The following is a 13,821-nucleotide window of genomic DNA, read 5'->3' on the forward strand; positions in this document are numbered from 1 at the left end:
CCACCACTGGAATTGGAATTGGCAAAACAAACAGCTCATTTTGAAAGTACATACTAATTCTCTTGCCAAATTACTTGCAATTTTCCAGAAAATTTTTGTCTTCCTTCAGGGTGGATGAAAATTCACAATGCAGCTCAACGTCACCATCTAGTGGTGAAATGAATTTCCAGCACACTCCCCCTCAAACTGCTGACCTTAGAGAAGGTCAGGAGACCCGAGACCCTAGCAATGGAAACAAACCAACAGTGGAAAGTTGAAATGTAAATTAAAAGCTTTATTGAATAAAAAAGTTTTAGGCTAAAGAAGACTATAAGGAAGCATTATTTAACATCTCCACAAATGCCTAAAGGCCTCTACCTTAAAAACACCCCCCATACATGATTCGTGATATCAGCCACACATACCAAATGTACCCTGTACTCACTTAGAATGTTCTAAAGCCTTAATGCCAGAGAAAACTACCTGGGGTGGGTTTTTGCCAACTTGAGAAATAGAAAGAATGGTCTGGGAATCTTACTGAGGAGGTCCCTCTAGCAGATCAGTCTGTGGGTTCTGTTGTTGTGAGCAGAGTCACCCCCGGGCAGGCGGCCCTGGTTGTACACAAAAGCAAGCTGAGTAAGAAAAGGAAACTGACCCAGTGAGCAGCGTTCCTGCCTCCAGGTTCCTGCCCGGCTTCCTCTGAGGACCACAGACCTGTAGAGGAAAGGAACTTCCTCCTGTTGGTGGCTTTCAGCCCTGCCTTCTAGCACACCAAACTCAAGCTAGGCCACCATCCAAGAAGAAAGACCTAAAACTGATTTAATTTAACCCTGGAAATATTATCTGCCATAAAAATCAGTATCTCAGAGCTGACAGGCATTAGGAGGTCTGAGCTCAGGCTATCCCTCTTGTTATCTCTCCTGGAGTCGTCTTCATCTTATTCTACAGGGAGCACGGTAGACACTAATCCAAAGGTATTATAAAAACATTTCAGCTTTCAGTAAAGTGTATGAAGCCACCAAAAAGAGGAGGCAATCGCCTAGAGATCAGATAAGCACACTGGCAGATGCTACAGTCTGGGGACAGTCGGGTCTCTGCAAGCACTAAAGCACAGAGGCGGGTCTTTGTCTCAAAGTTATTTCGGGGCTTATCTTTTTTAATTGTGTATTATTTTGGATGGGCGTGCGTGCCACAGGGCACGTTTGTCAGATGATAACTTTGTGCTGTCTGCTCGCGCTCACCTTTGCGTGGGTGCTGCGGATCGAACTCGGGTGGCCAGGTTTGTGTAGCGAGCACTTTTAGTCAGTGAGCCATCTCACTGGGCCACAGGTGGCTGTATAAAATACCTTAGCAATCAAAAATGCAGAGAGTAGGATGCCAAGCAATAATTTCCCATATCTACCAGAGGGAGAAAATGCATAAAATTTTTTTTGAAAGACTAAATACTTGATTTAACATTGAGTACTAAAAAAGGAAATTGGTAAAAATATCTACACTTGCCCTTTATACTAAAGTGCTTCTGGTCATGATATGTAGGCACCTAAATCTGTTCTGTTTGTTTCCAATTCCACAATGGTTTTATTTGTAGTGTGAAAATGTGTCCCTGTCTAGACATTTTAATATTGACTTTTGGGAATGCAGTGGGCGCTGGGCTGCATCACCCAGAGAATCCCTGCTTAGCCCTTATGCATTCTTCACTGCTAAAAATGGAGTTTCTTTCTCTTCTTTCTCTTTCACGTTCTTTCTTTTCTTCCTTTTTGAGTTTTTGAGATGGGATTTCTCTGTGCAGCTCTGGTTGTCCTAGAACTTCTTTGTAGATCAGGCTGGCTTCGAACTCAGAGATCTGTTGCCTTGCCTTCTGAGTGCTGGGATTAAAGGTGTCTACCACCATGCCAGGCTTAAAATGGAGTTTCAATAATGCACTTAGAATTGATTCTCTTTGCTTGTTTTCTGTTTTGGTAGCAGGAATTTCTTTCCAAAGTGGCTCCCACATAGATGACAGTTGGCACCAAGCTGCCTGTCTCTGTGCACCACTTGATAAAGGGAAGTGAGAATAGCATTGTGGGAGTTTAAGGCCAGCACCACGGCATTGTGTTATTCTTCATCCTCATCCTCGTCGTAGTACCGATTTCTCTTTATCTGTTCCTCCACAGACAGCTCTCTGACCACTTCCCCCTCCCAGAACCCAACATCTTGAGATTTTTGATTCTGGGTAGTGAATTCTTTAGTAGGAGTGGTGTCCACAAAGCGGGACCAACTCGGAGACTCGGGTTCTAGTGGTGATTGCTGCGTGAGGTCATTGCTATCATCTTCATCTATGTTTGCTCCATTTTCCATGAAATTCTCACTCTCCAGCTCAACACCATGAATGTCCTTACTCCTCACCGCTTCCTCCCTGGCGGAATCCCTGCTCTGGCGGCGTGCCTTGTCCACATTTCCATTCTGCCCAGGGCCTTCGGCACTTTCCATACGTTTCCTTTCCGTTACTAACCCTCCTCCAAACTCCTCATTCTGCTCTGACAGGCTCCAGCTTTTCCCGGGCGACGTCTTGGGGCTCTTGACGGAAGAGGTTCGGAATGAAGCTGCAACAGTGAATGGCCGGCTCCGCTCCTTCAGCGAGGAAGAGCGCCTCAGCTTCTTCAGGTCCAGATCTATGTCCTCGGGAGCCTCTGCCTTGCCAGCTTCCTCCTCAGGAGGCCACTTGGGTTTAGAGACTTTGAACCCTTCCTCCATGGTACTTCCTGAACTGCCAAGCTCAGCTGGGGGTGGCCAGGCGATCTTCAGTTTCTTGGTCTCGGCTGGCTTATCTTCTTTCTCCCTCTGGAAGGAAGCCTTGGCTTCCATACTTGCAGCCAGGACACCCACCTTAGCGATGGGGGCATCTTCTACCCCGGGGCTATGGGGGGTCTCCCCTGCATTTGGGGGCTGGGCTGGTCGCTCTATGGTTTCCCCATTTTCACTTTTGCTTGCCCAAAGAGCCTTATGCGGTCTGTGCCCAAAGCCTTCGTCATAATTGCCTTTAGACTTGAAGAGCTGATTGAAGTGGGGCTTGCAGTAGATTCTCCCATGTAAAGAGGCGTACGTCCCTAGACTGTCGTCAAAAGAGAAGACATAAAGTCAGCGAGTGAGTCTTCTTTACACTCTCATTTATATCAGCAGGCTTCAACCTAAGATGGTGAGAAAGTCTCCTGTCCCACTGTGGGGGTAGGCGCTGGGAATGTACAGGGTCTTGTACAAAACAGGCAAGCACTGCATTAACTGAGCTCTGTCTCCAGTCCCAGGAAAATGTCTTTAAAAGCACATATATGACCTATCATAATACCTTAATAACCTATCGTAATACCTTACTCTCTCTCCCCTCCAGGTTAGCCTTGAACTCAAGAGATCCGCCTGCTTCTGCCCCCAACCCATGGGATTAAAGGCGTGCGCCACTACCGCCCAGGATACCTTACCCTCTTTTAAGAGCTTTTCTTTTTTTTTTTTTTTTTTTTTTATTCTGGGGAGGGCCTGAACTCACAGCATGACCCAGGCTGGCCTTGAACTTGAAATCCTTCTGGTCCAGGTGTGTGGCACTGTCTGTTTTTATCTTTACACAAGACACGGTGTGTTCACTCCCTCCGCCAAACCTTCACCAGTTTCGCTCCTTACTGCTACGCAATTCCTCATTTCCAAATGATTTCATTCTCTAAATGTTTAACAATTACTTCTCCTGTGAGTCTTCCCTAGGTAATCCCGCTTGGCTCTGATCAGCCATACATTTCAGTATTTATAGCCTGTAACTCCTATCTTTTTCTTCCTAGTTTCTCATTTTGCTAACTTTAAAAGCACAACTCTGTAAAGATGGATACAATGTCCCGAAATATTTAGCACTTAGTGTCTAATCTTGACTGGATAAAAGCAAGTCATGGCCTATAGGAGAAGGAGCCAGGAGATAGATATGCCTTACCCATTTTAATTTTATTTATTTACTTATTTATTTATTTTTGGTTTTTCAAGACAGGGTTTCTCTATGTAGCTTTGAAGTCTGTCCTGGAACTCTGTAGACCAGGCTGGCCTTGACTTGAACTCACAGAGATCCGCCTCTCTCTGCCTCCTAAGCGCTGGGATTAAAGGCGTGCGCTACCACTGCCCAGCCTTAACTTCTTTTTTTAAAGATAGACTCTCACACCCGGGTGGTAGTGAAGCATGCCTTTAATCCCATGGCTTGGGAGGCAGAGACAGGCAGATTTCTGTGAGTTGGAGACCAGCCTGGTCTACAGAGCAAGTTCCAGAACAGGCTTCAAAACTACAGAGAAACCTTGAAAACCGAAACGAAAACCAAAACAGCTAGAATCTCACTATGTAGGCCAGGCTAGTCTCGAAGTCACAGAGCTCCACCCGCCTCTGTTCTTGAGTGCGCCCATGCTCAGCCCACTGTAACGGCTTAAAGGATCATAACAGGGGTTGGAGAGATGGCTGAAGAGGTTAGCACTGGCTGCTCTTCCAGAGGACCCAGCACCCACATGGCAGGTTGCAACCATCTGTAACTCCAGTTCCAGGGGCTCTGATGCCCTCTCTAGCCTCTGCAGACACTAGGCATTCATGTGGTGCAGTAAAACACTCATATGCATATAAAAAATTAAAGGGTGATAGCAATGACAGCATTCCCCCAAAAGAGATACATGTTTTGTTGAAAAAAATTAATTCAAAGCTGGTCGGTGGTAGAGTACACCTTCAAGCCCAGCACTCAGGAGGCAGAAGCACATGGATCTATGAGTTCGAGGCAAACCTGGTCTACAGAGTGAGCTTCAGGACAGCCAAGGCTATACAGAGAAAACCTGTCTTGAAAAACCAATAAACAAATAAATTTTAAAAATTAATTCAATGGGCAGAGAAAGAACTAGAGTGGAGATCCCAGAGGCAGATTTTGATGCAGTGTACGGAGCATTATCTAGATAGAGCTATCACTGGCTCTAGCTGTGGTGAGGTACAAAACCCCATAGGTGCGGCTGGAGAGATGGCTCAGAGGTTAAGAGCACTGACTCCTCTTCCAGAGGACTTGAATTCTATTCCCAGCAACCATATGGTGGCTCGCAATCATCTATAAAGAGACCTAATGCCTCTTCTGGTCTGAAGGTGTACATGCAGGCAGAACACTATATACATAATAAACAAATCTTAAAACAAACCTAAGAACCCCGTAGATGCCAGAACATCTGTCAAGAGTGTTCTAGGATACTTATTTGGGAAGGAAAGATGGAGAAAGCGACATTTTGGATATTTCCTTTCTGAAACTATGCAATTTAAAATTAATATGCTGGGCGGTGGTGGCGCTCGCCTTTAATCCCAGCACTCGGGAGGGAGAGGCAGGCGGATCGCATGAGCTACAGAGAAACTGTGTTTTGAAAAACCAAAAAAATGTAAAAAGCGATATGAAATATTTCCCCATATTGACAGTTTTGCTTTAGGAAGCTTCCCCTGGCTATCCCCTCGGCCTTCTTTTTCTCCACTGTGAGGACTGAACCCAGGAGCTTCCCCTGGCTATCCCCTCGGCCTTCTTTTTCTCCACTGTGAGGACTGAACCCAGGAGCTTCCCCTGGCTATCCCCTCGGCCTTCTTTTTCTCTCTGTTTTGAGACATGGTTTCACTAAGTTGTCCAGGCAGGCCATGAGCTTGAGGCCTTCCTGCCTCAACGTCCCACCGTAGCTGGGATTCCAAGCCCATGCCATGCCTTAGGATTTAAGGTTACGGTTCAAAGGCACCCCAGGAAAACACCCTATTAAATCCGGTCATGGCTGGGGAGCTTTATTATTATTATTAATTTTTATTACTATTTATTTTATTATTATTTATTTATTATTTATTATTAGCAGTTCACAGTATTTTAGGCTTCAGTTCTCACACACCAATGCATCAAGGAGTCCCCTACATCATCATCATTCTGTATGACGGAGCTGTCACTCTCCTGGGAGCCTCAGCACCAACAGTATCCCCGCGAGCTCTCACTATGCAGAGAGGCCTGTTGAGCACTGACTTACCTAAGTTTGTTGTGGCAATAGGAGCAGCGGAAACAGCTGATGTGAAACACCTGCTGGTTGGCCAGGAGACGCTCCATGGGGTACACGGTCTTCTGACACTCCACACAGGTCTCTCTTGCAGGTGCCTGAAACTTCTAGAGAAGGAAAGGGACAATGTCAGCGTCCACAGTGATGACCGGGCAGAGGCTGAGATGGGCTGAGGGCTGAGGGGTTTAGTTTATCTCAGGGTAATTCTCATAGGCACTACACCTGCTCAGCTTCTACAGCTGGCTTGTTAGAACTGGGAGGCTCTCTTCAATTTCTGTACCAAATTGTGTGGCTGCTCCAAGTATAGAAGCCTTCGAGGTCAGGTGGGTTTGGACTGTGATGCAGAGCAAGGGGCAGACAAGTTAACACACACACACACACACACACACACACACACACACACACAGAGAGAGAACATTAAGGATGGAGAGCTATAGTCAGAAGGGCAGGGAGTAGGAGAAAGTAAAATCACAACATAGAAGAATGAAGTTCAATCCACGTGGCAAGTAAAAGGAACAGATTACAGATTACAGCGGCCCCGGGGTGTGGGGCGCTAACATTCAAGCAGAACAAAAGCATCAAGCTTTGGGAATTGGGTAAAGGCATTCCAATATCTTCAGAACATCTTTTATTACTCTCTACAGGTTTTATTCCAGTCTTTTTAGACAGATTTATATGTTACCCATGTGGTTCTCAAACTCATCATATTTCCAGGTATGACTTTTATCTTCCTACCTCTGCTTCCCAAGTGCCAAGATTATACGTATAAGGTATTACATCTAAATGTGGCATTTTTTAAAAAAAAACTCTTTTACACTTACTATTACTTTATTTTTATCAGTGTATATGTGCACACATTGCTGTGCATATGCGGAGGTCCGGGTACAACTGGGGAGTTTGGTCTCTCTTGCCATATCGGTTCTGGGGATTGAACTCAGGTCCTTAGGGTCAGCATTAAGTGCCTTTACCTGTTAAATCATCTTGCCAGCCTCAAGTTAGGCATATTTTGAAACAAGCATAAAGTGACATACAAATGCAGTAATTTGTAAGAGAAACAAACCACAGCACTTGGATTCAGTTTAGCCTACTAAACTGCCTATAACACGCCTGAAAACTAGCAGAGACTAAAGCAATGCCCTGGGCAATGCTATAGTTAGTGAAGACAAGTCTGTGAGCTGCTTACAAACTGTGGGGTAAGAGCTGCCACGCAGCTCAACACAATAATTCAGCTCCTAAAAACAGGAGAGTTAGGGCTGGCAGATCTGGGCTCATAGCTCAACACAGAATCAAACTGGGCATGGCTGTACACGCCTGTAATCCTAGCACTAGAGAGATGGGAGCAGATGGATCATAAATTCAAGGCCATCCTTGGCTTTGCGTCAAGTTTGAGCAAGCCTACACTTCACAAGACCCTAAACCCCTCCCCCAGTTTGCTATTGTAGCCTTGATAAAAGCCAGAATCTAAAACAGATTATGAGCATTTACATGATAAACAGTCTAACCTGGCTACTGAAGGTGGCAGAGCCAGAAGTCGCTCCTCAGAGCTTGAAGTCCCTGACCTGACAAACATCTCAGCCAATAGAGAAAGAATGCAATTTAGGTGGCCAGGCAACTCTCAAGTGTCCCCTGTGGGGCTTAGATGAACTTGGCTTCTCAGCAGAAAACATAAGATGGTAAATAGTGCAAATTAATCCCTAGGCCCAGAACCAGAATTTAGTTAAGCCCCAAAGGGCCAGGTTATAGGCAGAAAAGACTTTAATAACTCTGAAGATAGACCCACGAAAACAAACAAACAAAAAAGATCATGCCAAAAAAAAAAAAAAAAAAAAAAAAAAAAAAAAAAAGATCATGCCAATTGCATATTTGCTACAGGAACAAAATAAAAAAGTGGGGATTGTTTTCCAAGTAGGCTTGGTAGGAAATGGAAGCAGAAAACAAACATAAAATGAAAGTGAAGATCTATAAAACTAAGTTTAATAAAATGACTGGCAAATCCAAAGGATTTAAGAATAAAAGAGCTAGCCAGGCGGTGGTGGCACACTCCATTAATCCCAGCACTCAGGAGGCAGAGGCAGACAGATCTCTGAGTTCAAAGCCAGCCTGGTCTACAGAGCAAGTTCCAAAACAGGCTCCAAAGCTACACAGAGAAACTCTGTATTGAAACTGTCTCCACCCCCCACCCCCAAATGCAAAATGGAGTGGAAGTGACTAGTTAACAGTGATCCCTTTAACTGGAGGGGCAGAGCCCTAAAGAGAAAAAATGCTAACCAACCGAAGACCACAGGTTAACTTAGTCTACCAGTCATAGAAAGTTCCTAAAGGTGACCCAAGTTACCGCAGTGAGGGCTGTTGGCAGCCACTAAGGCGTTATTTGAAGAACAGGTTTATTTTCTTCTTTCCTTCCTTCCTTCCTTCCTTCCTTCCTTCCTTCCTTCCTTCCTTCCTTCCTTCCTTCCTTCCTTCCTTCCTTCCTGACAGGATTCCTTTGTAAAACAGCTCTAGCTGACCTGGAACTAGCTGTTGTAAGCCAGGCTGCTCTTGAACTCAGAGATCCACCTGCCTATGCCTCCTGAGTGCTGGAATTAAAGGTTTGTGCCACCACTGCCTGGGCAGATTTTTTTTTTCTTTTATAGACATTTTGTTTGTTTGGTTGGTTGGTTTTTTGGTTTTTCGAGACAGGGTTTCTCTGTAGCTTTGGAGCCTGTCCTGGAACTAGCACTTGTAGACCAGGCTGACCCCAAACTCACAGAGATCCGCCTGTCTCTGCCTCCCGAGTGCTGGGATTAAAGGCGTGCCATCTCAGCTGGGCTCTTTTATAGACATTCTAATAGGATTAGATTTAAAGGGAGATATTGTTGCCTCATTTTAATAAGGTGTTCTTTATAAGGACTGGGTATTGATCAGTTAGCAGGACCTAGATTAAAATGCAGATAAAATTTGAGAATAATGCTACCATTGAAGCTACTAAAGAGAGTCTGTCCAAATTGTGTAAGTAAGAGGATAAATGTGCTTATCAGAGTGAGACTCTTTCTCAGTTACAAAGAGTGGATCCTGTATTTTCAATAGTTGAAACAGATTTGGGAGAACAACGGTAAAGGATATAGAGCATGCTTAGACACACATACACACACACACACAGAGAGAAGGAACACACCAAGGAAGGATGTAGCCCAGGGGACAGAAAGGAGAACCTGAGAGACAGTGAAGGTTTTGCTCACATTAGGAGGAAAGTGAAGGCAGGAGCAGAAATTAGGTGCCAGGAGCAGGACGCAGAAGCTGGAAGAGACGAATAGGAACCTTTAATGAATACACAGCATTTGGTGTGCCCTGGAGCACTCGAGTGCAGCTGAGCTGAAACTCAGACTCGGATCCAAGGATAAGACCACATTCTCTTCCAAGTAACACTGTTCCGGGAGGTAGAACCCAGCCCTCCCAGATCTACCTGGAACACATTCAGCCTCGAGAGAAAGAGAGCTTTTATGAACCTTCACCCACACAAAGGAGTTGTCTGGTTAATAATTCTTCAGCCTTCTATCGCCTCCCACCTACCCACACCTGCTGTCTTCACTGAGCCTCCCACACACACTGAAAAGTCACCTCCTCCTTGACATCAGCTTGACAGCCTGCTGCCTTAATCAACAGCCTGACCGCGATTCTAGCTGGCCAGCCCACCTGGTTCCCGCGACTTCTATGCATGTCTCAGTCTTCTCTTGCTATGGGCGTGTGCAGCAGCAGCTGCCCAAGGGACCTTCTACTGTCATAAAACAACAGAAGAGGCTCCCAGTCACAGTGGCTGTGCTGGGCCTTCCCTTTAATTCTCCATCCTGGGCTCTCAGCCACTTTTCTGTAATTTCCCCATGTCTATTCAGGCAACAGGAAGCACAGTCAGTGCTAAAACTCCCCATTATCGGAGGCCTGGCATGCATCCTGCCCACGTCTCCGTGGTAGGTTCAGACTCGGCACAGCGTGCTCAGAACTCTGCCAACATGGGAACGTTAGACGTGTTTTATCTTTACAATATATTTTCTCTTTGCATAAGTAAAGACTTTTTTCTTCACTTCTGTTCCTCCACTCCCTTTCTCACACATAGACACTGAAGCGGGAGGGGCACCAGATGCCTGACCAAGGTTACACACACAGTCAGGAACTCCCAACTCAGACCAACAGTGTTTTCTACACTGTGCAGGGCGGTTGTTCAGTTCCCATAACTAAAGGCAACTCTTTGGAAAGAGAGAGCAGATGTTAGTCCTCACACATGCAACAAGTTTTAGTCCTCACTTGATTTCAAATTAAAACATGTAGATACTATCTTCACAACATTCTGAAATGAATGGGGTAACAGAAATAATTTATATTAATCAACACAGGAATATTACAGACCTTCTTTTGATGGGCATCTATCTACTTAAGGCTATTTTCCAATCAATCTACATGGCTTCATCTATATTCTTTCAACATTTTGTCTTACACATATTTTTCAGTCTAATGAAGGAGCCATTGGTGGAGTATCTGTGAATGAGGGGAAAGGGAAGCAGCTGGCCATGGGCAATGAAACCACGCCTTTAGACATGATGAAATAGGAGAAAAATTCTGCACCGATGCCCGACCTCCATTCATCAGATGGATACCACAAATGCCGTTCATTCCTTCCTTCCAGTTTGTGCAAAATAACTAGGTAATAAAACTGAAATTCTTTACCACGCAGTAAATGGTTGAGCCAGCTCAGTGTAGCCTGCAGCTTCTCTGAGCGGAATTCTCTGTGAACTCGTTCCCAGGACCATTCAGATCCCAGACAGACTGCCTCTAATAAATAGACTATCTGCAGGAGAGGAGAGGAGAGGACGCTGGGAAAGCAGTGACAACATTCTCGTGACCGTCAATCATAACTGTAATAGCTTTGTAAAAGGGCATAAAGCCAGGCTGGGGGAGGGCAGCTCAGTGGAAAGAGCTTGCTTATCATGCTTGTGGCTTGACATCTCCAGCAGCGCACGACAAAACCACAGAGCCTCGTATCTCTACCTACAGGGAACAGCTAGGCAGGTACTGGAAGGGACACCACAAAGCGTGTCCTGCCAAGCCACATGTGGTGCTCTCCTTCCATCTCTGCCAGCAGGGCCCTTTGAGGGAACCTGGGACTCGGCTGTCTTGGCACAATGAGGACAAGTTGATGATCCTCAGGATGGTTACATCCTCTTGCCTTTTCCTCCCTTCTGGGGTCTTGATCTCTCTCCCCAACCCTGTCTGTCATTAGGAACTGAAAACCCCAGAAGCCAGGCATGATGGTAAATGCCTATAATCTTTATACTAGGGAGGCAGACACAGGAGAATTACAAGACTTGAACTATACAGTGAATTGAGGCCACCTGGGATGAATAGTGAAACCCTGCTTCAAATGATCTTTGAAAAGTTGTTAAAAATCCCCAGGGTTGGGGCTGGAGAGGTGGCTCAGTGGGTAAGAACGCTGGTTGCTCTGGCAGAGGACTCGGGTTCAATTCCCAGCATCCAAACTGTGGCTCACAGCCACCTGACCTGCTTTTCCAGGGGATCTGATACCTTCTTCTGACCTTCACAGGGACCAGGCACATACACGGCAAACATACATACAGACAAAACATTCATACAATAAAAATAAATACAGACATAAGAATTTAAAAAGTCCCTGAGTTTCTTGAAGTAGGCTAGGCCTGACCTTTGTCCCAGCCCACAGGTTCTGATGTCAGTACACTATCTTCTTTGAGAACAAGCTTGCAGCTTGAACTTCCTCAGTATCACATACGCCTCGCGAAATGAGCGCTGTGGCCAGTGTTCAAAATCTACAACATTTTTGCTTTCCTCACTCTGGCGTCTGACTCTATACCTTGCCTGAGAATTTTATTTTTATTTTATATGTATTAGTGTTTTGTCTACATGTATATTATGTGCACTGCAAGTGGAACTGGAGTTACTGATGCCTGCGAGCCACCATGTGGTTGCTGGGAACTGAACTCTGTTGCTTTGCAAGAACAGTCAGCGCTCTTAACTACTGAGCCATCTCTCCCGCCACCTACAGCTTTTACTTTAAGAAACTAAACTTTGAAATTATTTGAGTTCCCTGCCTTGGATGCCCTATTTTTCAGTAACAGGCACTAAGAACGGATCTTCCCCCCCCCCCCCACTCAGGATGCGTGGGATTCAGAAATCTATTTTGAGTGAACGAATATAATTTCATAAAGTAGAGAAATAACTTCTGCTGCAAAGTCTAGGGCCACGAGACCAGTTATGCCAGCAGGCCTTTCTGTACAGTTACTAAAGCTTTTATCTTGCCCATAAACTGTAAGGGGGACTTTGAGCAAGAGAGAACAAACAGCTCGTAAATAAAGTGGAGATGAACTTAGGTCCCAGACCCGGCTCTGCACACCATCACCTTCTGAGCTTTGGACTACGACAAACACAGGGATCTGGATGACACACTCTAGTCTTCACCCAAACTTCAAATTCTGAGGTGTGTGTAAAGGCAGGCCGTGAAAGCTACTATGGAGTGACCAGGGACAAAGGTGCCAATGGCCAAGCATGAAGAGATCTGCCCCATGTATTTTCTCTCGCCAGCTCAGGAGACCTGGTGGTGTGCTCTTTTACAGAGCACTCATGGTCCAGGGCCTGGACGATCTCAATCTCGCGTTGGGTCAGCACAAGCAAGTCCTAAGTCATCTGGCCCATTAGCAGAACCGTGTTGAGAATTAACTGTTTTCAGTACCAGATGCTTGTTCATGGACTAGCCAGGGCTCCGATTCTTCAGTTACACAGAATCCATAACCAAGTCAGATAGACTATGTCACTGTGAAGTCATTTAAGGGTCAGTCTCAATGCATAGTCCAGGCTAGCCTGAAATTTGCTATCCTCCTGCCTCAGCTTAAGCATGCACCACTATGCCTGGCTTTGGTACTCTTTTCTTTTTCATTTATTTTTAAGTGTGTGTGTGTGTGTGTGTGTATGCATGCGTGCGTGCACACACACATTGTAACACACTAGGAAAATCCAGAGGACAGCCTGCAGGAGTTGGTTCTTTCTTTTCATGTGGGCTCAAGCAGCTTGTCATGTGGCTTATCTGCTGAGCCACTTCACTGATGGTGCTGGCAAAGTGTAAGCCAATTTGACACTGGCCAGAGAGAGTCATTCGAGAGGTGGGAGCCTCAGCTGAGACTGGGCTGTAGGCAAAGCCTGGAGAAGAACATTTTCCTTCCTTCCTTCCTTCCTTCCTTCCTTCCTTCCTTCCTTCCTTCCTTCCTTCCTTTCTTCCTCCCTCCGTCCCTCCCTCCCTCCCTCCCTCCCTTCCTTCCGGTTTTTTGAGACAGGGTTTCTCTGTGGCTTTGGAGCCTGTCCTGGAACTAGCTCTTGTAGACCAGGCTGGCCCCAAACTCAGAGATCCACCTGCCTCTGCCTCCCGAGTGCTGGGATTAGTCACTTTCCATCTTATTTTTTGGGACAAGGTCTCTAACTGAACCTTAAGCTTATCTATTTGGCTGGACTGGCTGGCCAGCAAATCTCAGATGTTCTCTCTCCATCCCCCATTTTGTTGTTGCCTTGTTTGCCTTAAACTTATGGCAAATCTTGTCTCACCTTTGAACTCACAGCAATCCTGCTCCAGACTCCTGAATGCTGGGATTACAGCTGGAAGCCACCATGATAAACTAATAAACTTGGATGGCCTGGAACTCAAGAGACATGCTCATCTGCTTTTTGAGAGATTAAAGGTGTGTGCTACCATAACTGGCCGAAAGTGATATCCTCTCTCTCTCTCTCTCTCTCTCTCTCTCTCTCT

The 13,821-nt window shown here is 45.6% G+C and overlaps 1 protein-coding gene across 1 annotated transcript in view; it reads right to left on the bottom strand.

Annotated features, from left to right (window-relative positions):
* Nucleotides 1–253: 253 nt before the first annotated feature.
* The window catches only part of Lima1 (LIM domain and actin binding 1), a 105,119-nt gene continuing 91,551 nt past the window's right edge, over nucleotides 254–13,821 (bottom strand). Inside the window, exons 10-11 of the mRNA XM_038342958.1 lie at nucleotides 5,997–6,130; nucleotides 254–3,070 (exon numbers count right to left, since the gene is read on the bottom strand). Of these exons, the coding sequence (XP_038198886.1) occupies nucleotides 2,074–3,070; nucleotides 5,997–6,130 (1,131 nt within the window). The 3' untranslated portion in view covers nucleotides 254–2,073. The remainder of the gene's footprint in view (nucleotides 3,071–5,996; nucleotides 6,131–13,821) is intronic.

Source organism: Arvicola amphibius, chromosome 9 (assembly GCF_903992535.2).
Source record: "Arvicola amphibius chromosome 9, mArvAmp1.2, whole genome shotgun sequence".
In the NCBI taxonomy this organism is placed as follows: Eukaryota; Metazoa; Chordata; class Mammalia; order Rodentia; family Cricetidae; genus Arvicola; species Arvicola amphibius.